Source organism: Lepidochelys kempii, chromosome 8, assembly GCF_965140265.1.
Source record: "Lepidochelys kempii isolate rLepKem1 chromosome 8, rLepKem1.hap2, whole genome shotgun sequence".
Taxonomy (NCBI): Eukaryota; Metazoa; Chordata; order Testudines; family Cheloniidae; genus Lepidochelys; species Lepidochelys kempii.
In genome coordinates this window covers 43,760,836-43,787,097 of record NC_133263.1, presented here as the reverse complement: position 1 = coordinate 43,787,097, position 26,262 = coordinate 43,760,836, and the positions used below count along the sequence as shown (strand labels likewise).

Genomic DNA, 26,262 nt, shown 5'->3' with positions numbered 1-26,262 from the left:
AATTAATGACAATAGATTATATAGGGCGCTCATTGGGCAAAGAGAAGCGATGGGGACAGGTTTTCCCAAGCCACTGGATAGGTTCTAGCAGCAAGACATGATAAGCACAATAAGCCAGTGGTCTAAAAGATTACATAATGGCTCCGCCCAAGGCTCAAATTAACATATTGCTGACACACAGGTAATTACCCCCAAACTATGTCTATTAAAGTGTATAGGTTAAATCCTAATTTTGGGGTGCAGGGGAATGAGGTAGCAGCTTTCCCGGTTGACCAACAGGTACATTCTTGGAGATTTTAAAGCAAAAAAGCAGTAATTAGTATTTAACAATAACAATTGTTTATAAATTTACCCTTGCATTTCTGTGGGCTAGGATTGGCATACATCTGTGAGGGGAGGGTGTCATAACGCATGTCAATCATATTAGGCCTCTCCCCGAACTCTGTCTGGGATCTGAGGGGTATTGTACCACTATCTCTTCCCTGCGTTACGGAATAACTGTGAGGCCTTTCTCAGCGCTTCATGTGTCTATAGCTTGCGATAAGGATGCCCAATTGCATTCGGAGTTATGCTGACTCTGCTCACTGACTTGTCATCTGAGATGGCATTGCCCGTAATTATTGATTTAACCTCCACTGCCTGATTCCGCGCCTGAGAGTACTTAACATTGGCCTGGTCCACGGTCTCCCCTATCCGAGTGTACCTCAGACGGCCTTCCCCAATGTGTCTTTGGGCCTTGGCTACCAACTCCTCGATCTTCGCCTGCAGGGCCAGAAGACCTTCCTCTAGATACTTACCGCCGTAGAGCCATTCTGGATCCCATGTAAGGTTACCCGTCATTGGCGGAGTATGGTAGAGCTGTGTCCCGTCAACAGCCAGGGTTGCCTTTCAGGGGACTGTCATGCACATGGATGGATGTGTCGAGGGGTAGGGCTTTCCATTTAACTCGATGGAGTGGCTCTGGGCAATCACACACCAGTAGGTACCGTTCATCTGGACCAGCTCTGTGTGCACCAGTTTCTCAGTGACGGCCACCTTGAACCTAGACAGATTTGTTTGAACGTTATAAGGGCACATACATAGAATTTTCTTCTTAGAGTGGGTGCAACATTTACTAGAGTACAACGCTTTCCTGGCGACCTAGCGGACTATTTCCTGGCGGAATATGCAATGCCTTCTATTTTAGTAACATGACCTCTCCTCCATACTGGCAGGGAGGTCACCATTCTAGCTCGTTGTGAGTGAGGGATTCCCAGAGGCACTAGGAGACTGAAGATTATGCTATGACCTGTCCAAGCCAGTCTTTGGACTCTCATTCATTCTCTGTTTCCCCATACCCATGGAGGGGTACTGGGGAGATGGGGTCCCACCACTTCCATAAGGGCTGGGAGAACCCGGCCATCCAGGAGATTGGTTACAATTCTCTGTGTGGTGATGGCCAATGCTTGCCTTGCTCTCCAACAACTTTCCTTCAATTCCTTTATTTTGGTACCATTTATTAACAGGCTGGTGAATTCTTGACCCAGGTATTTTGTTATATCCAATGAGGTGGATATAGAGTTTGACAGATCCTTTAAGCTGTCTAGGATTAGTCAACTGGCCCTATTGGTATCCAGTCCTCCCTTTCACACACTACTTGTGTCCTTCATCATGCACCACAGGATCAGCAGGAGCCACAGCAGGAATCTCCTCATGGTCACCCTTCAGTCCTTCTTCTTGTTCACCTGTGGAGACTATGTTAGTATTGGCAAGCATGGTTTAAACTGTTTTACCTGATTTTGGTGCCTTCAAAATGTTTCCTTCTCCCTCCCTCCCCCCACCTTAAAATGCAGATTTGTTTAGACTGCTGTTGTTGTTTAGCTGGGTTTGATTATTTTTTTACTTGGTTGTATAGATTTATTTTAATTCATTGTTCAATACCTTAATGTAGTTCTGCAACCTGTTTGCAAGGGGCCCAGTAAAATCAATTTGCAGATTCTGACATGGTCCCTTTGGCCGTGGTTGATGGTTCAGGGGTACTTTCTTCCTCCTACCCACATTTACTTGTGCACATCTTTTAAGAAATTGTAAGGCATCTTTTTTCATGGCTGGCCACCACCAGTGCTTCAGGGCAGCTCTCATTTGCCTCCATCCCAGGTGAGCTGGGGAGTGGATGGCATGGAGCAGCGGAGCTCGTATGCACTCAGGGGTTACCAGCTCCTCCCACCGGCCCATACCGAAGGTGATTTGTCCTTCTTACTTTTTTTTTTTGGTGTTTGTTTTGTTCCTTGCTTGAGATTTTATGATGTGATTTTATTTTATGTGGAGAAATTGGAAAGAGTCAGCGGAGGGCAACAAAAATGATTAGGGGACTGGAACACATGAGTTATGAGGAGAGGCTGAGGGAACTGGGATTGTTTAGTCTGCAGAAGAGAAGAATGAGGGGGGATTCGATAGCTGCTTTTAACTACCTGAAAGGGGGTTCCAAAGAGGATGGATCTAGACTGTTCTCAGTGGTAGCAGATGACAGAACAAGGAGTAATGGTCTCAAGTTGCAGTGGGGGAGGTTCAGGTTGGATATTAGGAAAAACTTTTTCACTAGGAGGGTGGTGAAACACTGGAAAGCGTTACCTACGGAGGTGGTTGAATCTCCTTCCTTAGACGTTTTTAAGGTCAGGCTTGACAAAGCCCTGGCTGGGATGATTTAGTTGGGGATTGGTCCTGCGTTGAGCAGGGGGTTGGACTAGATGACCTCCTGAGGTTCCTTCCAGACAGAACCCTGATATTCTATGATTCTATTTTGACTAGTGCCAGTTCTGATGGTAGTTTGACAGCTTTTGTTAGTTTAATTGCATTTATATTATTAATGGGTTTGCCGGTTTTTGTTATAAAACCCCTGCATGACCACCCGTCCATGTAGTTGTGGACCACTCTGAATGAATATCTGCTGTCTGTGTACACTGTGAGCCTTTTGTCCTCCCCCCCCCCCCCCCCCCCGTTCTTTGAGCTTCAGTGAGGGCTGTCAGCTCTGCTTTTTGAGCTGGTTTTGAACCACTCAGCTGACCTGATACTATTACTGTTCCATTACTAACTACCACTGCTCATTCTGTATTTGGCACTTTATTTTCTTAATTTCTTGACACATCTACCTACAAAATTATGTCTGGATTCTTTTAATGGCTCTTTCTTAACTTCTTTTAACACTTCCTCTTCCCTATCTGAGACATTTGTGTACCTTTTCATTTATGTTCAGGTATTCAGCTGCATTTATTCCTTTGTTCCTTACTATGGAGAAATTGGGGTTTTGCACGCACAGTGTCAACTCCCATTGATTCCTCAGGGTTTCAGCACCAGTTAGCACAGCAGCATATTGAGTCTTACTGTGAGTGAAGTAAAGGTGGAACGGCTTTCCCATTATCGGGTAAACCCAAGTTGGGGGCGGAGGCTAGAGCTTGCTTTACCTTTATGAATGCCTCCTCTTGTTCTGTGCCCCATATTACTGAGTCATTTCCCCCTCTGGTAAATTTTTGGATTAGTTGCACCATCTCTGAGTACTCCGGTATATACATTCTACAGTAATTAAGGAGTCCCAGCACTTTCCGGACTTTCTTAACTGTCCGTGGTCTTTTTAACTCTCGAATTGCCTGCTTGTGGATGAGACTATTTTGATTCTTGCCTTAAAACTAATTTCTTTTAATATGGTTTTGCTACCTGAGTATTTTCTTTTTAAATCACTTGCTTATCTCCCAAAACTACACCTTTTGTTAACTCAGATTTCACCATTCCAAGCATTGGTCCAGGGATCTGAATTCCCCATTCCTGTACTTTGGGAATTTTTTTTTCTAATGCAGTAGTTTTTAATACACAGTAATGTTAGCAACAGGACAAACAACACAAGATAAAACATAAACACAATTTTTGTTTTGACAGTAGATCCATGGTATTTTGGGTTGTTCTTCATCTGGTACCAGTTTTTCTTTGTTTCCTTGGTGTGTGTGTTTTTTTTTTTTACTCCTGCCACTGTGCCCTCAGGGCTTCCAGCCTGCTTTTTAATTTTTTATTTGTTGCCTGTCTGCTTGTTTGGGCCCGATCCTGCTTTTCTCGCTGAATCATCCCTTTTCATAGATACAGGCTTTTATTTCTTAGATCTCCAGATGGTGAGCTGTAACTGGGTGTGAGCTCCCACTCTTCTGATTTGGATGCATGTCCCAGGCCTAGGGATTGTGATTCTCCTGCTGGGATCTTTTCCAGTTTCTTGACAGTTATACATTTTAAAGGGAGTGTTATCATTCTGGCATGGGCTTTTATCTTTTAGTGCCTTATTCTCGGCTTTTAAAGTTGTATTTTCTTTTTCTTTTATGTTGAGTATATCCAATAAAACTATTTCTGCTTTATCACCTTTTTGGTCATTTCGCTATTTAACCAATTCTTTCTCTGGTCCAGCTGCAGCATAGTTTGTTTTATTTTAACTGCTGCCTGCCGAGTTTTTATGTGTTTATACTCTACGTATTCCCGAAGGCTGACTTTCATCTCCCCCTTTGATGCCATAGCTGTTAATTGCTCTGGCTGCTGACCTTGTTGGCAATTTACATCTCCTTCCCCTTAACACCATGGTCTCAATCTCCACGGCTGTTAGCCTTGATGGGGATGTGCGACTCCCCCGCAGGGCTTGCAATGTTACGTGCAATGAGGAAATGGGACCAGTTTGCACGCCTACCACTCGCGTACCCAGCCAGTTCTGGGCTTAACTCATGGCCAGTCGCTTGCTGGTGGTTTGTCCAAGTCCTCCGTAACACACCCCTTAGTTTAAACAGTACATAACCCTCTTGAACACGTCTCCCCTCCCAGTTGGTACCCCGGTTAACCCCTCTGCTTGGTTTACATGTGTCTAGGTTCCTTTGCATTTACATTTTTAAAAAGTGGGAACAAGATGTGTCTGAAAGGGGATGAGTGACTTCTATCCCTAGTCTAATGAGGTGGTAAATTAAACATACTCACCTCTTTTGGATCTCAGTCTCAGTTCCTCAATCAGTTCACAAGCTTCTATCCCAGACGAGCCCCCATCTGAAGGATGGTAATATCTTTTATTGGACTAACTTCTGTTGGTGGAAGAGACAAGGTTTCAAGCTACACAGAGCTCAGAAAAGTGCTCAGTCACAGCTGATTACAAGGTAGGACAAATGGTTAAGCATAAGGGGTTAATAGGTATTGCAGGAGACCTGTTAAAATGAAGTGGGAAATTAGCACCTCTGCATTCATAGAACAAAGGAGAGTTAGTAGGTTATAAATTGTTGTAATGAGCCATAAAAACAATGTCTTGGTTGAGCCCATGATTTTTGGTGTCTAGTGGAGTTATGAATTTAAGTTCCCAGGCTCGTCTTTTGAAGGTATTGTGTAGGCTTCCTTTGAAGACGAGGACTAAGAGATCCGATATGGAGTGATCGCTTTGTGAAAAGTGTTCACTCACCGGTGATAGGATGTTTTTTGTCTTTTATTTTTCGATGTGAGAGCATAATTCATTTGAGAGCTGTTGTAAATATAAAGGGAAGGGTAAACCCCTTTAAAATCCCTCCTGGCCAGAGGAAAAATCCTCTCACCTGTAAAGGGTTAAGAAGCTAAAAGTAATCTCCCTGGCACCTGACCAAAATGACCAATGAGGAGACAAGATACTTTCAAAAGCTGGGAGGAGGGAGAAAAACAAAGGGTCTGTGTCTGTCTGTATGCTGCTTTTGCCGGGGATAGAACAGGAATGGAGTCTTAGAACTTTTAGTAAGTAATCTAGCTAGGTATGTGTTAGATTATGATTTCTTTAAATGGCTGAGAAAAGAGTTGTGCTGAGTAGAATGACTATTCCTGTCTGTGTGTCTTTTTTGTAACTTAAGGTTTTGCCTAGAGAGATTCTCTATGTTTTGAATCTAATTACCCTGTAAGGGTAATCCTGATTTTACAGAGGTGATTCCTTTACTTCTATTAAAAGTCTTCTTGTAAGAAAACTGAATGTTTTTTCATTGTTCTCAGATCCAAGGGTTTGGGTCTGTGGTCACCAATGCAAATTGGTGAGGATTTTTACCAAACCTTCCCCAGGAAGTGGGGTGCAAGGGTTGGGAGGATTTTGGGGAGAAAGACATGTCCAAACTACGTTTCCCAGTAAACCCAGTTAAAGTTTGGTGGTGGCAGTGGAAATTCCAAGGGCAAAGGGTAAAATTAATTTGTATCTTGGGGAAGTTTTAACCTAAGCTGGTCAAAGTAAGCTTAGGAGGTTTTCATGCAGGTCCCCACATCTGTACCCTGGAGTTCAGAATGGGGAAGGAACCTTGACAAGAGCAAAATGATTAGTTTCACCCATATAGTTGTCGTTGGGATGTTTGATGCGCTGGATGAGGTGTATCCTGTAATAGGCATGTGTAGGACCCGTGGATCTTGAAAGGTATGTTGTGGGGGGTATTGATTATCATAGCAGTGGACATATGTCTGCAGGTTTTGCAACTGTTATGGCAGGTTGCTTTGAGTATACCGTGGTTTGGAGCGGCTTTGAATATACCATGGTCTGTGGGGAGCTTGCTTCTGATGATGAGCTAGGTGAGGTTGGGGGGTTGCTTGAAAGCCAGAAGAGGGATTGGGAAAGATTTCTTTCAGGATGTGGTCCCCATCGAGCTTGAGTTGTAATTGTTTGATGATATCCTATATGGGTTCCAGTGTGGGATGGTAGGTGACAACTAGGAGTGTGCGGTTACAGTCCCCTGTCCCCCCCCCCTCCCCATGTTGAAGCAGGTTCTCTTGGAGTATTTGGGTTGGCTGTTCCATGAAGGGATCTACTTCTCTGGTGGAGTGTCCTTGTTTGACAAAGGCAGTTTTAAGTGTGTTAAGGTGTGTATCCCTGACTTTTTCCTTGGAGCGTATTCTGTGGTATTTGAGCAGCTGGCTGTAAATAATGGATGTCTTGTTGTGCTTGGTGTTCTACTGGATCTGTGCAGGTAAGTGTGGTGATCTCGTATACAGCTGTCTGTAGCTGATTGTTGAAACTGATCATGGAGTCCAAGAAGTTGATGCTGTTGTGGGAGTATTCTAAGGGTTTGGCTACACTTGCAAGTTAGAGCGCATTAAAGCAGCCCCGGGCGCCCTAGCTCACTACCCGTCCACACTGGCAAGGCACGTAGAGCGCTCCTGGTACTGTACCTCAGCAAGTGGAATAACATTTGCTGCTCCTTGGCTACAATTCCCGGGCATCAGTGTGAACGAGGTGTTGCATTACTGTGCTCTGATTGGCCTCCGGAAACGTCCCATAATCCCCTTAAGTCAAGTGGCCACTCTTGTCATTGTTTTTGAATCACTGTAGGAATGTGGATATGCCCTTTGAAAGCTCAATTTCTGACATCCGGCATGCTTATCTGCTCTGAGACAAAGCAACCATTACTGTGGAATGCTGTGTGTGTGTGTGTGTGTGAGGGAGCTGAGGGGAAGAAGAGGGGGTCTGAGGCTGTCTGAACTTATAAGACAGCATGCTGACATGCTCTCAGCCCCCCACAAATCCACTCTCTTCCCCCACATACACACAACACACTCCACCCCCCCCCCCCCTTTGAAAAGCATGTTGCAGTCACTTGCATGCTGGCATAGCTGATCATAATGCACTGCTCCCAATGCTGCTGCAAATCTGGCCACGCCAGTGCTCTTGAAGCTGTCAGTGTGGACAGATTGCAGCACTTTCCCTACTGCACTCTCCAAAGGCTAGCTTAACTCAAAGTGGTCTACATCTGCAAGTGTAGCCATGCCCTAAGAGAGAGTTTGGTGGTTACATGGTGATTGGTGGAAACCTGTGGTGGAGTTTGTTGTGTTCAGAAGATCAAAATATCATCATGTATCTCAAAATATCATTGGTTTCCTGGTGCATTTTTCCAGAAATTCATCCTTGAGGCAGCCCATGAAGAGGTTGGTATACTGGGGAATCCGCCTAGTACCCATGGTTGTTCCCATGGTTTGTACAAAGCGTTAGCTGTTAAATGTAGTTGTTATGCAGAGAATGAAATGGATGAATTTGGTGATGTGGTTGGGGTGGCTATCTGAGTGTTGCCTATTGTCGTGTAGATATTTGGGGCAGGCAGTGATGCCATCATGGTAAGGGATGTTTTGTGACAGATATAGCAGTTTCCTGTAATATCCTGGACAAACCTTGTTGAATAAAGTTTAAATGTTAGGAGTTCATTGTATTAAAAATGAAAATATTTATGTATTGGGGGATTGTGTGTAACATCTCTAAGGGGGAGACATGACTAACAAAAACCCTGGGAAGTGTATTGAGCTTCAGATGACTATGTGAAACAGTGTGTCAGACAAGAATGAAATTTAAAAATTAAATGAGTTTCCCACTATAGGGCGAGGTGTACGCAAATATATCCTCTCCGGTTATGTAAGAGCTCAGCCTTTGAAGCTTCGCTCTGAGGAGGGGACCTTTGTCTGCTGATGTCCTGTTACATTAGGGCAAGATCAGAGGCCCACATGAGTGCTCTGTGTAGACAAGCCTTGGTGTTTTTTGTTCTGTTCTATGTAAGAAAATTCCAATATGTAAAATATTGGCTTCTGCAGCTAACTCAGTCGTCTTCACCCTCATTTTCCTGTTTGTTCATAATCTGGAAAAGAAAATCAAGCTTTCCTGCTTTTTCAGGTCCCAAACGATTTCTCAGTTGGGAATGAATTAGTCCAAAGGAAGAAAATATTCTTTCTACACCGGCAGAAGAACATCATCAGCAAACCTATATTTTACACCGGTAGAAGAACATCATCAGCAAACTTATATTTCTTGAATGGTTCAGCCTTAGCTCTGAAGTTTATTATGATTGGCTTCAGGGGTAGTCAGCATGTGTTCAACTTTTCTCTTAAGCCCAACTTTGAGAACTTTGGCTGTGACAGTGCCATCTATTTTTTCATGATTTTGTTCACAAACTGTCATCAGGTTAGGCCAGTTCTTGATGTAGTGCTCAAAACAGTCCACTGCTGAGTTCCATCGCACGTCTTGTGGGAGAGTTAGCTTGGTTCCTCCCACTTTTTACAGAGCAGCTGCTGCAAAGTGGTTGTTACAGAAGTACTTTGCAATTTCAACATCATTAGTCTTTATTTCTGGAACACTGAAGTCTTTGGCTAGGAGGTGCATCAAATGAACGCTGCAACCGTATGTTGTTAGTTTGGGACTCTCTTCTAAATTTCTTCTCATCTTGGATACATTTGCAGCATTGTCTGTGACCAAGCTGCCTACTAGACCTTTTGAATTTGTTTTCACAGTTTGTTATAGCATTTACTGCTACTTCTTATAAGTATTCTGCTGTGTGTGCATTTCCTGATACAGCAATTGTTTCTGTAAGGAAGACATTCCCTTCTTCTGTTGTCACACAAGCACATATAACAGGATTATTGTGGAGATTGCTTCACCCATCAAGACTCAGGTTAACAATTTCACCCTCTAGTCCTTTTGCACAATGCTCAATTTCTCTTTCATACACTTTATCCAGCAATTTGCCTGCAACATCCGCTCTGTTGGGCGGACTGTATCCTGGTCTTAATGACTGAACCATGTTAATGAAGTGTGGGTTCTCAATCGTACGGAAAAGAGAGTTTGTTGCATAAACAAACGGGGAAATTTTTTCATCAATTACCTCTTTTTGTAATCTGCTGGTTCTTATCACAAACTTAACTATGGTTGTTTCTGGATGATGGAGATTTTTTTTCTTTTTGCTACAGGTCATATACTGTGGTTATGTGACATAAATGATGTGACTGAAACACTATCATTAGCAGAGAACTCTGAAACTGTAGAAAATGACCGTGATCTTGAAGGTGGATTGTCTTCAGAATCCTGTATGTTAAGGATGGATTCTCCTGAACAAAATAAGTCGATGCAGTTAGTCAATTATTATTAACTTACTGCTCATTTAGTTTTACCAATTGCATTCACTGACACTCAGTAATACTTTAAAGGTGAAATTGTAAAAGGAAGATCTGCCTATTTCAGCTCTTTATTTTTTATTACAACTGCATCTAAAATGATAGTATCATAGAGTAACAACTATATTTTTTGCTGAAATATGAGAATTCAAGAATAGTCCAGAAGGAAGACAGACAGTTCTTTAAGAAAGAAATATGAAATAAAAAAGTTTACCAACCTGAAGATCCTACATGTTCCTTTCATCATCTTCAAAGCAGCTTCCTACTGCGAAGGAACACTTCTCATGATGTTGTTTCATTCAGAGAAACCAGGCCTTGCATTTCTTTGTTGCACTGTTTCCTCTACCCACAGGTAGAGGAACTTCATTAAAATGTTCCCCAACTGGGTCTCTTTTATGGCCTGCTGCCATTATAGGATTTCCCTTCTAGTGAAAGAATGGTATGGTAGATCTCAAATCAATGAAGACTACACTCAGAAAGGCCTCAAGACTTCTGGAATATGCTGCTCAAACAGTTTCACTTTTGTTTCTACTGCCTGTCTCTCCCTTCTCGCATTTATCTCTAGACTTCTTCTCCTTGTCCAGATCTATTCCACCCCCAACATCTTCTATTCATTGAACTTTTTGAAACTTTGAACTTTTAGAGAGAGGTAAGGGATTGACTGTGTACACAAATTTGCAGAGGGACAATAGGGTTAAGGTCTGTTATTTCTCACCTCTATATATTTATTGATTTATTTAGAAACATTTTTGCTGTTAACAAGCATGTTATCTCTGGAGACATCAATCCAGTTTGAGAATTGCAAAACTAAGCACCTCTGATGGTATCTTCTAGACTGAGCACTGAGTCTCATTGGATAGATAGAAAGATCAACCTAAATAATTTATGCAGAAGCCCCTGGAATCCCATAAGTTTGAGTCCCTAATCCATGAACGGTTAGAACTCATTTACAAAACTTTTCTTAAACATTACATTAATATATTGTCTCATACTATAGAATTAGAATTTATAATCCCTATTCCATGATGAGATGTCTTTGAGCTATTTTAATTAAAACTATGTTTAGATAGGTTTTTTCATCAAAAAGCATTTTATCAAAAAAATCAGATTTTTTTAATTCACCCTGGTGGTATCTGAAGAAGGTAGCTAGTTGTTTGTGTATGTATATGGGAGCAGAAAGTTCACCTTTGGATGAATTCTGCACCTTTACTGTGTAAAGCCAGTAGCAAACAACGAGGCATCTATCCTTGGATTCCTTAACTCACCAACAGATGGCAGCTCACAGTCACAAAAGAGCATCTCAGCCTTGTTTTTACAGCAATGCGGAGAGCAGAGGTCTTTGAATTTCCCATTGCTTATAAAGGATGAGGTTGAAGAATATGCCATTTTACCAACACAGTAGGTTTATTGATGGAAAAGCTGTGGAAACGTGAAGATGTGGTATCTGTGAATTAGAAAGGTAAGGAAAAATACAGGAAAATGTGATGCTGCCATACAATGCAGAGGTTTCTGTGCAGTGCTGCAGACAACAGTGAGGTAAGGCAGATTACCTCGAGTCCCTTGGGATCTCCCTGAATCTGTTGTATCTTGCAACAATTTCCAGTGTGAAAAATAAAGGTAATGCAGAGTTGGATGTTGGGCAGCATTTGATTAGGGGGCCCACTGGGACAAGGTGCAGATAACGGGCATGACAATTCCAGAGTCCTACACCTCAGGGCCAGGGCACCAATTTCTTAGCACCCCACCTTGAATAATTAGCACTAAGAAACACTTCCCATATTGCGTATTACTTCCTATCTGCAAATATATTTGTCCATGTTGAAATGTACATTGTTCTGTGATGAACAATTTATATAATTGAAGGCCTTGTTGTTTTATTTCCCTTTTAGCCTGCTCTAGTAACACCACTGTTCTTTGATTTTCCATAGAACAAAGGGGACTGCTTTGTCTCTTCCCAATGGTGTGGTGAGGGTTTTTTTGGTGGGGAAGGGAGGTGTAACAGCAAAATTCATTTTTGAGCAGAGGGACAGTGGAGGGAAAAATGTTTCCCGTTTAAAATAATTGTCACACACGTTCCTGTGAAACTTGAATGGCTGAACTTCAAAACGTTGGCATGTAAATCATTCTGATTGAGAAAAATTTCCATGGCAACATGTGAAAACAGTTCAGTTGGATATCTGCTAGGCCAATTAATAATTGGTTACTGTGCATGGGCACAGCAAAGTCATTAACTGTGAGTGTTCATTAGTACTAAGTACCTGCATGAGCAATAATCTAAATATGCATCTATTCAGTGGTCACCTTTCAACTCCTCAGTAGTCACCAGTCATTTTTAATGACTAAAGATGGCTGAAGTTGTTTCATAAGTGACACTGTACTTTGTTGCCAGTTTAAGTGCTTATGCTGCTGTAAACATTTAAGGTGGTTTAAAGCATTAGGGCATCTCCAGCTTTTGAGGTGGCTTATGTTTTTATCATTGTAAAGATTTTTTTTTTTTTTTTTTTTTTTTTTTTAGCTACAAAGAAAATGGAGGTCCTGATTCAAAGACTCTCTAGACTTGTGCCTGGGGTGACATGCTGTTATCTGCCTGTGGTTACTGACGGGTTTAATGCTGTGTTGTGCAGGCACAAAATATATTTAGATCCAGCCAAGTCACTATAAATCTTCCTTGGCATCCAGAGAGCTCTAAAAGGGGCATGGTTCCTTTCATATGGGAAGTGTCTCTGGTGCAGAAAGTAATCCTGAGAGGGCCTGCGTTATATCTCTGTGAGTGTGAATAGAATAGCCCTTCCAGTAACAGGAGGTGAGCTGCTTACAGCAGGACACAGATGGGGATCTTTTGTTTAATGAACAAGTGCCGGTTGTCATTTTTACAGGGTTGTGTATGTTTGTGAACCCACCAATAAATAGACTGCGAGGGCCTGTAACAACACCTTCCAGTTTTGAGGCAGAAGATGTTCCAGAAGTGTAATATTAAATGAGGGTGAGACTAAGGACCTCATTTGAGATTCTGTTGGACAGTTGCCCTCATCACAGGCATCCCAGTTATTTCTAGATAGTCTAGTATACAAGGATTAGACAAATGCTGTATTGATCAATTAGAGAAGACTTAAAAGCTCTGGTGAGCGGATTGACGTGCTTTGATGCAACTTCGTTGCTGTACACAGGCGGCACCATTCCATAGTTTGGGTGAATGAGTCTTTTTTTCCCCTGAGCATCCATCAGAGTAAGTAAAGAGAAATGTTCATTCTATCAAACACTTCATTTTATTGGGAAAGAGCTTTTCTGATATGTGATTGAAGGGAAGTTTCCCTGTAGCTATTTTAGTGCAGTTCCGCTTGGGGAAGGATAGTTTGAGTGCTCAGTGGCTGCCGTTGCTATGTTTTCTGTGTTGCTGACAGAATGCTCTGCCCATTCAGCATACAGTACTGAATTTGCATGAATGCCTATTGCTAGATAGAATTAGATAAATGCAAAGTGATATTAGAAGCAAAGGCTTTAGCTGGGGTCAGCATTTTAGTGATTTCTGTCTGTGAGAGAGCAGTAAATAACCCTAGATATTAGAGATGGGACTGAAATTGAGATCACAGTCTAATATCCAAGGGCTCTCTTCCTTTTCTTGTTTACTTATGTCAGGCTACATATTCCATAGCAGGCCTAGACGTTTCAAAAAGTAGGTGTGGAATAGAAAGCTTCTGTTGAAAAATGCAATGGCTTTCTTATTTTAATATTAATAAAACAAGTTGCTACAATAACATTTAGCTCCAGGTGGTGTTTCTGTCACTGGACTTGCAAGGCAATTAAATCTAATACTGTTCTTTTCTGAGGTAAACCTCTTGGGAGCATCATGAATGGTGTTCTGAAATCTCTAATACAAGTCCTTTGTAAAGACTTGAACAGTAAATAACAGGGAAGGCAGAATCTAGTATAAGTGTTTTGTAACCCACTGAGTTTGAGGATATAGCTCCTTGGCAGCATATACATTTGATGCTTTAATATGTTATCTACAGCTATGGGTTTTCCCCAAGCTAATTGTTTGCGTTGTCAAGTTTATGAACTGCACTGCTGTTTTTACACAATTTCATAGTTCAGTAGCCTCTGCTAATGTTGCAAAACCATGTGAGTCATAGGCAGCTGTTCTGTTTACTAAATAACTCTTGGTAAACTTATCTAAAGAGGCAACAGCCTTGAACTTCTGGACAAGTGGGATCCAGGGAAGGTGACTGCATTTCCTTATTGGCAAAATGAGGATGTCTGTCTGTTTCCATAGTAAGCACTTATAGTTGAACCAGAGAACAGGGGAAAGACTCACAGTAGGTCTAGTAGGTTGCCCTGCAGTCAGACCACCTTTTTTCATTTTCATTAATAAATATACACCTGTACAGTATTACGGGGGCATCTTAGTAGCTGAAGTTAAGTTAAACGTGCATTGTGGTTAATTCACCTCTCAAGGTTGTGTTGAAATTTATATTTAAGACAGGACTAAAATCTCTTTATTTTACAATTTACAGTTTTAATTTAGGCCTGAAATTGAAAATACATTCACCCTTCATGGACCAGTTGAATTTTTTTATAAGATGTTACTTGTTAACAGTGAAGGCTCTGATTCAGGAAAGCACATGTGCTTAAATTCCATTGGAGTCAGTGGGATATAAGCACCTGCTTAAGTGCTTTCTCAAAATGGGGTCTTCAGCAGAGAAAACCCTTTAAAATGGCCCCCTAAAAAGAAACTTACCTTGGGGTGACATTATTTGCGGGGATGGGGGTTGAGGCTCTCGTCAGGTGCAGAACCACAGTTTCTGAAGGCCCAAATATTCTCACATGCACACATCTTCATTACTCCTTTGAAGAATTTTTTGTAATTAAGCTTAATTATTAATGATTATTGTATCTAATTATACTATTAGTCCAAGCCATGTCAAAAGCTCAGGTCTTAATCTTAAGCATTGTAATTGTGACATCATAGAATCATAGAATATCAGGGTTGGAAGGGACCTCAGGAGGTCATCTAGTCCAACCCCCTTGCTCAAAGCAGGACCAATCCCCAATTTTTGCCCCATATCCCTAAATGGCCTCCTCAAGGATTGAACTTACAACCCTGGGTTTAGCAGGCCAAAGCTCAAACCACTGAGCTATCCCTCCCCCCCATCAGAGATAATCAATCATCGTTCCTCCCTAGTTAATTTGCATGCTACAGTTGTGTTGGTTGAAATGAGTCAGAAAGATCTCATGGACATGTGGCACAGTCCTCATCTGCACGAGGGAGGCAGGGGGCAGCAGAATCTTCCCACACAGTAGCAGAGTAATCACAGGGAGCCCTGCAGCAAGGGGTAGGTGGCAGAATTATCATACCCACATGGAGCACATGTGGCAACATTGTCTCCTGTGGTGGTAGAACTTTTGATGGAAGTGGGTTTGAAGGGAAAATAATGGGGCTAAAGAAACAGCTGCAGCTTCTCCTCTTCCCACCCTGCCCCCAAACACACACACATCAGGGAGGCTATGCAAAGGGGGAGCATGGAGAGACAGCCAATTCAACTGCTTCTGGAAAATGGCTAGTGGCGCTCTAATTTCTCACATTTCTGTCAGTTGTAGTCAAGGTCATCTTGTTTTCTCCTCTTGCACCTGTCCAGGCCGAGGCTGGAGTGGAGAGGAAATCAGAGTGGTGCCTCACCATTTCCCCCTCTTCTTTTCCAGCCTTTTCCAGGTTGTGGACTCTGTTCCTTTAAGAGGGGTTACCTGGGGAGGAAAGGGCTGGGCAAACACATCCATCAGATTGTTTCTGCTTGTAGCTTTGTTTTTTAAATAAACCTTGATGGGTCTGTTAGTGGTTGTCATAAATATAAAGGGAAGGGTAAACACCTTTAAATCCCTCCTGGCCAGAGGAAAAACCCTTTCACCTGTAAAGGGTTAAGAAGCTAGGATAACCTCACTGGCACCTGACCAAAATGACCAATGAGGAGACAAGCTACTTTCAAAAGCTGGAGGGAGGGAGAAACAAAGAGTCTGTCTGTGTGATGCTTTTGCCGGTGACAGAACAGGAATGGAGTCTTAGAATTTAGTAAGTAATCTAGCTAGATATGCGTTAGATTATGATTTCTTTAAATGGCTGAGAAAATAAGCTGTGCAGAATAGAATGGATATTCCTGTCTTTGTGTCTTTTTTGTAACTTAAGGTTTTGCCTAGAGGGATTCTCTATGTTTTGAATCTAATTACCCTGTAAGGGTAATCCTGATTTTACAGAGGTGATTCTTTTTACTGTTTCTTCTATTAAAATTCTTCTTGTAAGAACTGAATGCTTTTTTCATTGTTCTTAAGATCCAAGGATTTGGGTCTATGGTCACCTATGCACATTGGTGAGGATTTTTACCAAACCTTCCCCAGGAAGTGGGGTGCAAGGGTTGGGAGAATTCTGGGCTCTTTCCTAATAAAATAAACCCAGTCAGACGTTTGGTGGTGGCAATGGAAGTCCAAGGGCAAAGGGTAAAATAGTTTGTACCTTGGGGAAGTTTTAACCTAAGCTGGTCAAAGTAAGCTTAGGAGGTTTTCATGCAGGTCCCCACATCTGTACCCTAGAGTTCAGAGTGGGGAAGGAACCTTGACAGTGGTGTTAGGGTATAGATATGCAGGCCTGCCTGTAAAGGCCTATACTTTAAGAATTTAGGTATATGTTTATCATTTAGCTAATTATAGAAGTATAAAAGAAAGGAATCAAAATCACTGTCTGCCTGTGTAAGGGTCTTCTCTGAATGTGACAGTCTGAGGCCCCGTTCTTAAGCTAAGGCCTTTGGCTAAATAGAAGAGGCAGCCATAAGCTGGGAAGCGTATGGTCACATCCTTACATTCCAAGCTAGTCACATTAAAATATGATGCTGTTGGGCTGTTAGGCATTATCAAGACAGGATTGTATTCCTATCCCCTCCAGAGAAAGGGAAGAGCCTAGAAGATTTAAAGAAAACTTAGTTTGATAGCATCCTGTATAGCAAGAGCTCACTTATCAATAGCTGGGATGTGAAATCCTCATTTCTTTGTTCTACCACTGTAGTCCCCATTTCCCTATTGTTTGTCTGTATAATCTCTGTCTGGTTCTGTGATTGTTTCTGTCTGCTGCATAATTCATTTTGCTTGGTGTAAACCAATTAAGGTGGTGGGATATAATTGGTTAAATAATCATGTTACAATATGTTAGGATTGGTTAGTTAAATTTCAGTAAAATAATTGGTTACGGTATAGCTAAGCAGAACTGAAGTTTTACTATATAGTCTGCAGTCAATCAGGAAGTAAGGAGGGGGAATGGGAACAGGAAATGGGGGTGGGGGAATTGGAATCATGTTTTGCTAAGGGGGGGAATGGGAACAGGGACACAGGCCAGGCTCTGTGGTGTCAGAGCTGGGAAGGGGGACACTAAGGAAGGAAACTGGAATCATGCTTGCTGGAAGTTCACCCCAATAAACATTGAATTGTTTGCACCTTTGGACTTCGGGTATTGTTGCTCTCTGTTCATGTGAGAAGGACCAGGGAAGTGAGCAGGTGAAGGAATAAGCCCCCTAACAAGTGGTTCTGATCCTTGCTAATTTACAAAGCAAGGGTGAGGGAAATATTGAGTGCAGCCAACTTCCCTTGCAGAAAGAAACTGTAGGAAGTGAACAGTCAGATTCAAAATTTGACCCACTTCTCCAGGTGAAGGGAGCATTCAGGATCCCAGGGTCACCAGCTAATACTCCTCCTGGTAAAGCTGAGACTTGAACTTTTCTTTCAACGTATGGTAGAGGTGGAACAATGGGGAGCGTACAGGATCCAGAACACAGAGCTTGATGGATTGAAATAATCTTCTGTTAAATGCTGCCTCCTTTTCTTTTGGTAGAAGGCAAAACAGAGCTGGGAGAAGATGCTGAACTTGCCTGCAAGGGCTGAGAAGGGCAAGACACAAGTCCCTTTGTGAGGTCACTGACTCAGCTCCTCTAGCTGACTGGGCTGACATCAGGGTGCAATACTTAATCAGGTGGTTGCCACACTGACCATAAGACAGAAGATAATTGAATTCTTTCTGGTTTTCCTGTTGCTCAAGATACTCAACAACTACACTGCATACACATTTTGGATGGAGAAAGCTTTTTCTTCCAAAGAATTTTTCTTATAGGAATGCGCTGTGCTATTCTGGAGAATTGGGTTGTTTCCTTGCATGCAGTTAAATGTGATTTCTTTGGTTTTCATGTGAAAACTTCTGCCTTGGAGACAGGGAGGAAGGGACAATCAGCCTGTCAAGTAGGAACCATGCAAGTACTTCGTTTTTGCCTGATAGTATTTTTAGCAGAGTGAAGTGAGGCTTTACACAGAACTTGATAGCGTTTCTCTTTTGGTCTTTATGTAATATGATCAATTTCAGGACATGTTCTACCTTTCAGTTGGCAGAAGCCTGTTGATTTTGGTGCAAGTTGGAAAATGATAAAAATCTCGTTTCCACTAAAATCACCCCTTGGTCATTCAGGATACAGGCACGAGGCAGTCTATGTTAGGGCAGTAGAGTCACTCTGGATAAAAGGATGAGGCAGTGATTTAAGGGTTAAGGTTTGTGGGCCTCTAATTCTACTTCAGCCAAGCTCACCTTAGCTGGGCCTCTAAGGCTGTAACCTAGTAGAATCACTGTGTGTTCTGTGGGTAGCCTGTCTTTAGTTACCTTCAAAATTCTTTTTACTTTCCTCCAAAATACTATTAGTTTAGGGCATACCCACCATAGGTTCAGAAAGGTCCTGTTAATTTTCAGGGGATTATTTTCTTTTCTGGTGCTGATTATTTATTTTGGCTGGTGTTTGTCCTATTCATCCTGCCTGCTATTTACTGCTTAATGACTTGGAAATGTAGACAGTGATTTAAACCATTTTGTTGCTATCTTCTGCTTTTAGTGTGAAGATAATCTCTCTAACAGCTGGAAGGATAGGACCGAAATAGCACTTGAACCTTGTTTGAAAAGAGAAGTGGATGTCAGATATCTGCAGTGGTTAAATGGCAGGCTGCGGTTCCAGTGGCGGAGTTTGCACGTTGAGAGTCAGGAGCAATGTAAACTCTTGCATAAGGTAAAAGTTCTTCTGATGCACAGTGGAATTATTTATTATTAATGCCCTACCAGTAAATCCCAGGTCTGTAATTAACACTGGTTCAGTAGCTTTGTGCAATGTTTTATCTAGATAAATGTAGACCCCTGTAAATACAAATATATCCCTCTGCAGCCCTCTATGCAAAATCCTGAGAAAACCAATAGATTATGTACCATGACCACAAGGTTATAATCTTTGACTGGCTCTCCCTTGCAGCTTGGCACATTCACCCTTCTCCCCACCAAGATAGGTTCACTGTGTATTTATCAGAACATGTCTGAGCTTGTTCTTCATGTCCTCCTAATTGGGCGCTGCTTGGCAAGAACAGAAGTGCAGGTTACTCATACAGACACACAGAAATGTAATGCAAGATGTCCACCTCTCAGTGTTTTTATTCAAAGTGTTGGACACAACTTCAGCTTCAAAAGTAGCAACAATTAGAAAATTAAATACAATCCTCCCCCTTCTTAAAATACTAGCGAAAGCCTGAATTAAACCAGCAAAGCTAAAGCAATTCCAAATCACAAAGAGGCAGTAGCCGCTGCAAAGTCAAGGTTGCAGGTTATTTTCCATTTTAAGCTTGATTTTTGCATGCTCACTTGAAATTTGCCAACAGCTTTGAGCATCATTGCCTGTAGAAGGGAAGTCTCAGAGCCGCAACTCCCAGTGCGGAGCACTGATGGCCGTGGAAGGAAAAAGAATTACTCAAAATACTTTCACTAATGAAAGACCTTTTTCATATGCTTGGATAACTGAAATAGAGCCACTGGGAACCTCCATAAAGTCTCTGAGCCTATAAATGAGCCCAAGAAATTGCAGCCCAAAGGAAAGTCTTATCAGAAAGTACTTAAGAGTCAGAACAAGAGGATTTGAATGAAGATGCCTTCTCCGCTTTAATGACTATATATGGCACTACAACCATAAGACTTTAATGAGTTTTTGTTTTGTTTTTTAAATGAATGTATCACTAGAGGAAGATGCCTTACTGAAAACCTGGAGACTGAAGTCCTTCATGTAGCATTGATTAGGTTCTGCATGTGCAGTAGTGAAGAACTCTTTTACTACACACTACCCATTTTAAATGTGTCTCAATCCTGACCTGGAACAAAAGAGGGCAGTTTGTGATTCATGGCCGATTCAAGTCCTTGGCCTCTACTAAGGTCCACAACAATGGTGCCACTTACAAAGGTATCTTCATGATGTGGGACTGTTATCTCTCCTCCCCCCTCTCCGGAACTGCAGGGTCAAATTGGGATGTGCAAATCAAGCTGGTTTTTTCGTTTTGTTTTATTTTTTGTACTGTACAGCACCACCCCCAACAGAGATTATGCTTGGGTCTCAAGAGAATAATTGTTTTGATGATATGCAAGTCAGAAGAGAATCCAACTAATTCTTTCACCATCATAAAGGGTTCTGCACAGCTGGTGACTGTAAAACAACTGATGCTACAATAGCATATGGGTGATCTGCGACTCGTAGCAGCAAATATCTCCAATGGCCAGTAATGGGACACTAGATAGGGAGGGCTCTGAGTTACTACAGAGAAATCTTTCCCAGTTGTCTATTTCACCCACATGATCAGGGTCTAACTGATCACCATCTTTGGGGCTGGGAAGGAATTTTCCCCTGGGTCATATTGGTGGAGACCATGGAGGCTTTTCACCTTCCTCTGCAGCATGGAGCACGGGTTGCTTGTAGTTTTAAACTAGTGTAAATGGTGGATTCTCTGTAACTTGAAGTGTTTCAATCATGATTTGAGGACTTCAGTAACTCAGCCAGAGGTTCTGTGCCTATTATAGGAATGGGTGGGTAAGGTTCTGTGCCCTGCAATGTGCACGAGGTCAGACCAGATCATCATGATGGTCCCTTCTGACCTTAAAGTCTATGGGTCTATGATTTCACAAGTAAATGGGCCAGATATAAATCTAAGGTCCCTGAGGATAGAAGTACATATTTTTTTAAGATGTTAAGCCAAATTCTGCTCTCTGATGTTTTTACAGAGCTGCAATTAAAGCTGCATGCATCTAAGGATGGATTTGAGCCCTAGTATTCAGTGCATAACCATTAATGATGATATGTGTGCTCTGATACCTAGTCACTACAGTGTGAATTAAGTGCAGAGTAGCAATAACAGTGCTCTGTGTTCTGGATAATTGAAAGATAAAGTTCTAAATGCCTTGTAACAGTGCTCCATTACACATATGTTAATGCTTAGTAGTTAACACATGGTCACAGAAAACACTATATATGCACAAAGGAGGCAAGTTACAGCTGCTGTGTACACCATTATTATATATTTCCTGGCCCCTCTGGATGCAGAAATATACCATACCATTGCACTAATATAGTTTTTATCATTTAAAATAAGCTGCCATCTATCAAAAGATTGACGTTTTTGAGGTATTTCATTTGGAAATTCAGCTGACCTAATATGATTTGTATATGAGATCTTGCTGTTCTGGTATGAAACCATAAACACCACATGCAAAGGGGTGTAATGTTTTTTTGTTGTACTGACAGATTTTCAGAATGATGGCTCTACAAAATTATAATTATTGCATTTACTCATTGTGTTTAGTAGCTTATCAGGATATGTATCTTGAATATGGAACAGAATTTATTACTGCTGATCATAATTTATAGTTTTAGTAAACTGGTGGCAACTTTCTACAGATTTCAGTATGTTAACTCAAACCGGTTCTGGAAGGCTAGTCTCTGTGTTTGGAGTGTTATTAAACAGACACTGGGTATGCACTTTAAGTTCGTTCTGGTTTTAGAGATACTAGTAGTTCTGGCAGTATTCTGCATGTTGGGTATAGGAAATATTGCTGGAAACCAGAATATGGCTAAAGCAGGAAAGGACTTTTTAAGTGTGTCCATTGTAAATTTATACGGCATTGTTTTTAAAACTGAATTTTTTTGTTTTTGTGCCAGAACAAGTATGTGAAAAGAAATATCAGAATTTTCCTGAATTTCAGGAAAACATGAAAATTCTCCATTTGGTATTGTTAGGTATCTCTGTATCTGGTAAAAGGCTAGGACAGAAATTGCTACTGAACTGGAAGGGGGCAAGTTATGATTACAGAGGTAAATTCTGTTAATTCAATGAGGTGTCTGATCATCGATTTATAAAATTGGGCACCTGCTCATAATATAACCATGTCTATTTATACACCAGTGTGAGAAAGTTAAGATATAAACTTGGTAAATTAGAATGCCTGGCACTCAACCCTATGCTGCTGCAGCTTCCTTGCTGTTTTTATCCATGCTAGATACATTAAAGCTAACATGCATTTGTCTACCTGAGCTGCAGTCACACACTTTGGAGTGCAGTATAGACAGACCTTTAGAGAGGAAATGTGGGATCTCATAATTAGGGTCCTACCAAATTCAGGGTCCATTTTGGTCAATTTCACAACCAAATGTTTTAAAAATTAGTCAGTTTCATGTTTTCAGATGTTTATAATCTAAAATTTCATGGTGGTGTAACTGTGGGGGTCCTGACCCAAAAGGGCAAGGTGGGAAGGTCACAAGGCTACTGTAGGGGGGTTGTGGGATTGCCACCCTTACTTCTGCTCTGCTGCTGGCAGTGGCCCTGCCTTCAGAGCTGGGCAGCTAGACAGGGACGCTGGTGGCTGGGGACCCAGCTGTAAAGCCAGTGCCACTGCCAACAGAAGTGGAGAAGTGAGGGTCACAGGGTATGAGGGGTGGGTTACCATAGGTACCATTTTCCTAGCAGTCTTCTTCCCCACTGGGGGGATGACAGCTGGAGCCCCCAGCCTTCCCGTGTGCTGGGGGAGGTGACAGCTGGAGCCCCCAGCCTTCCCATGTGCTGGGGGAGACCCCAGAGGTGAGTGTGACCTGCCCCAGGAGCAGCGCCTGCAGGGAAGGAGGAAGTCACCTTTCTCCTCATCCTTGGAGGACTAGCAGCTGGAGCCCAGTGCGGGGTTGTAGATTAGATTTCACGGTCCTTGACACGTTTTTCATGGCCGCAAATTTGTTAGGGCTCTACTCATAATAGAAAGACAAAGAGAAATGAGCAAAACTGAAAGGAGCAATGTTAACCCTTCTGCCCTTAATAATGTGTATGATAATCTAGTCTGACCTCCTGTATAATACAGGCTATGAAATTACATCAGACCATTCCTGCTTCAATCCCAATAACTTCTGGATGAGCTAGAGCATCTTTTATAGGGATCCATCCAATCTAGATTTAAAGACTTCAAATGATGTAGAATCTACTGTATCCATAGGTAAATATTCCAATGGTTCATTACCCTCACTGTTTTTTAAAAAAAATGCCTTATTTTTAGTTTGAATTTTTCTGGGTTCAGCTTCCGGCCACTGGATCTTGTTCTGCCTTTGTCTCTTTGATTAAAGAACCCTCTATTGTCAGATATTTTCTCTCCATGTAGGTTCTTCTTGATAATGATTAAGTCCCCTCTTGCCCTTCTCTTGGATAAACAAAATAGACTGAGCTTCTTTGGTCTATCACTGTAAGGCAGATTTTTCTAGACTTTCAGTCGTTCTTAAAACTGATGAAAGGAAATACTTTTTCACATATGCTGCACACTTAGCCTGTGGAAATTCTTACCACAAATTATTGAGGTCAAAAGCTTAGCAGGATTCAAGAAAGGTTGGGACATTTATACAGACCAGACCACAAGACTATTTAGTTATAGTAGTAAATATTTAAAAGAAGCGTACGGAAAGGGTTATAAACCTTCATGCTTCAGAGCATGAACCAGCTTCAACCAAAGAAACTTTCCCTTGTGGACAAGTTGTTACATAACTGCGTTTGCAGAATTTCTTGTGTCTTCTGCTGAAATGTGGTGCTAGCTACTGTCCTAGGTGGCTGGGCTGGGTGGACCTGGCCTCATTTGGCCTGGCAGTTCCTGTGGCAGCTCAGGCTTCCCACGTGTTTTCAGCAGAGAGCTTGGAACCTCCTGAAGCGCAGCGCTCCTTGGCGCACGGTTATATGAAGAGCTACTTTCTTGCCACTCCAGCCCATTTTTTTTCACTAGCAGCTTAAAAACAACTGAGTCCCCCAACATTAATTAATTCATTTTTCTTGCAATTGTTTCCTTCTTTCAGCCTGATTTTGGGCTTTAGTAGTATGGAGTTATAGTCTGTTAAAGGAGGCTTATGGTAGTGTATTTTAAATGTAATGCCTGCCATGGTGCCATCTTATGGGATTCAACCTGTTCTGTGGCTGTGTGTGTTGTTGGTCCGTTACGTTCCCAAGAAGGTGTTAGCCTAGAAGGCAGAGTTGAAATACCAGGTCTGCTATGGCAGCAAAATGTCTATTTTGGGAAAATGTGTGCCCTGTTAGTGATGCCTCTTGGAGAGGCTCTTCTAAGTCCTGTTTAATCTGTGTACCCTTCTGCCCAAGAGCCCAGGAAAACTGTCTTTAGGCTTTCACGATGAAGGAAATGCTTTGACCCTTTACAATGGCACCAATGTTATGTCCATTCCAATCAAGTACTCTGGCTTGGTTGAAGGCCCTGATGTCCTTGACGTCACTATGTCCTAAGATCTCTTTGACATGACTTATGACTGACGAGAGCTCAGATCTGAATCCTAGTTCCAGAAAGCCTAAGGATTCAGAGCCATAATACATCAGGATGGCGGAGAGTCTAGAACTGAATAAAGGGAAGGAAGCAGCAGTGACATGATTTAGAGTGAGAGAACTGCATTTGGAGCTGTTTCTTTTTTAAAAACTTCTGCACAGACCTGTGTGTTGTGCCAGATTGCCAACAGAAGTGAGTTTTGAAAAAGAAATACCAGAATTATGTTAAGTTTTAAGGAGACAGGATAATTAATCATCAATTTAAAATATTTGTCAATTCCTAAATGCATGATAATAGTAATATTAGAACAAGGGAAGAAAACTAACATTTTCATGTCATGTGGACAGAAATATTAATGAAATGTGAAAGATTGTATGACAAATGTGCACTAGTATCTTGTCTGACAGCTGCACTTATTACAGTAACAAAGGGATCAGCATTGAATAGGGGGAATTGCTTTTTATTGTTCCCCTGACTAACTTGGGAAGATTCTTCCCCATGTAATTGATGATGATATCATCAAAACAGCTGGGGCAAGTTTCTGGCAGCATCAGTTAAGAGCTAGTTATGATTTACAGCAAAGATTTAATACACCTAAATGGCGTTTTCTGTATTAAGGGAACAGATTAGAAGCTATACATTGTGTATATCTCTAACAGGTATGCATGTAAATGTGTTAACTTTTTTTATGCTTTATAAATATTTTAGGTGAATTCTGTTGTGGGGTAAAAGTATTAGACCCTGAGACATCTTGGGAAGCGAAACCCTCTGACTTTAGACCAGGCAGCAACAGTGGAAACTTCCACATGCCACCTGGCTAACACTGCTGACCTAGTGAGACCATTTTATGAGTAAGAAGGTTGTTCACTCCGCAGGGTCATTCAGCCTTGGTTTCTATGAGACTGTCACAAACAGGGCCGATTCAGCAAGAGGCAGTTGTGTGTGCACCTGTCTTTTGGGAATTGGGTCATGACTACCAATTCACTTCATGCAAGCAGCCTTCAGATAATACCAATTTTCAGTCATTAATGACCTGGTCTGTTTATATTTATTTGTATCTGTTTATCTAATTTTGTCTGTTTCAGATTCATTCTTACACTAGTGGCTGTCATATGGACCAGACCATCGGTCATTTCTCTGTCACAGAAACCGATCTCATTAGACAACCAGATAGCTACAAACAGGTAATGCTGTGGTACTAGATCATGTTTTGTATTCTGATGCTCAGAAGTCCTTATACACATACTGGTCTACATTCCACAGAAAATGAGGCTGTTTCTAACATATTTTCATCTTTAACTGGCATGCTGGATTGCCTATTTTTAGATGCTGAGCTTCCAGCATCAAACAGCTCTGGGAATTCCTCTTGTTCTAAGTTATAGGCATTCTGAGATAGTGGAAATAGATCATGGAAGTCTTTTCCCACACAACTGATTGGCTGCCTGTACCTGAACAAATGAGGACAAGACAAGACAAAAATTATAATGAAAATCTGCAGATCATTTTATTAATGAATATGGGACTAGGTAACTACAGGTGGTTTTCTGTCTGTGACTTCCATGTTTCAATGACATTTGTGGTCCCAGGGGAGTCCCGGCTATAATAAATGGGGGCTTTGGTTTTGTTACTCATTGCTGTAACTGGTTCAGAATGACAATTATGTTCTAAGGATAATCTGATAT

General features: G+C 41.7%; 1 protein-coding gene across 2 annotated transcripts in view; it reads left to right on the top strand.

The window, feature by feature from the left end:
- The window catches only part of TEDC1 (tubulin epsilon and delta complex 1), a 161,383-nt gene that overhangs the window by 25,957 nt on the left and 109,164 nt on the right, over window positions 1-26,262 (top strand). The window contains exons 4-5 of one of the 2 annotated variants that reach the window (XM_073356245.1): window positions 18,819-18,989; window positions 25,666-25,764. In XM_073356245.1, coding sequence (XP_073212346.1) covers window positions 18,819-18,989; window positions 25,666-25,764 — 270 coding nt within the window. The remainder of the gene's footprint in view (window positions 1-18,818; window positions 18,990-25,665; window positions 25,765-26,262) is intronic. The other variant, XM_073356246.1, reaches the window with a different exon arrangement.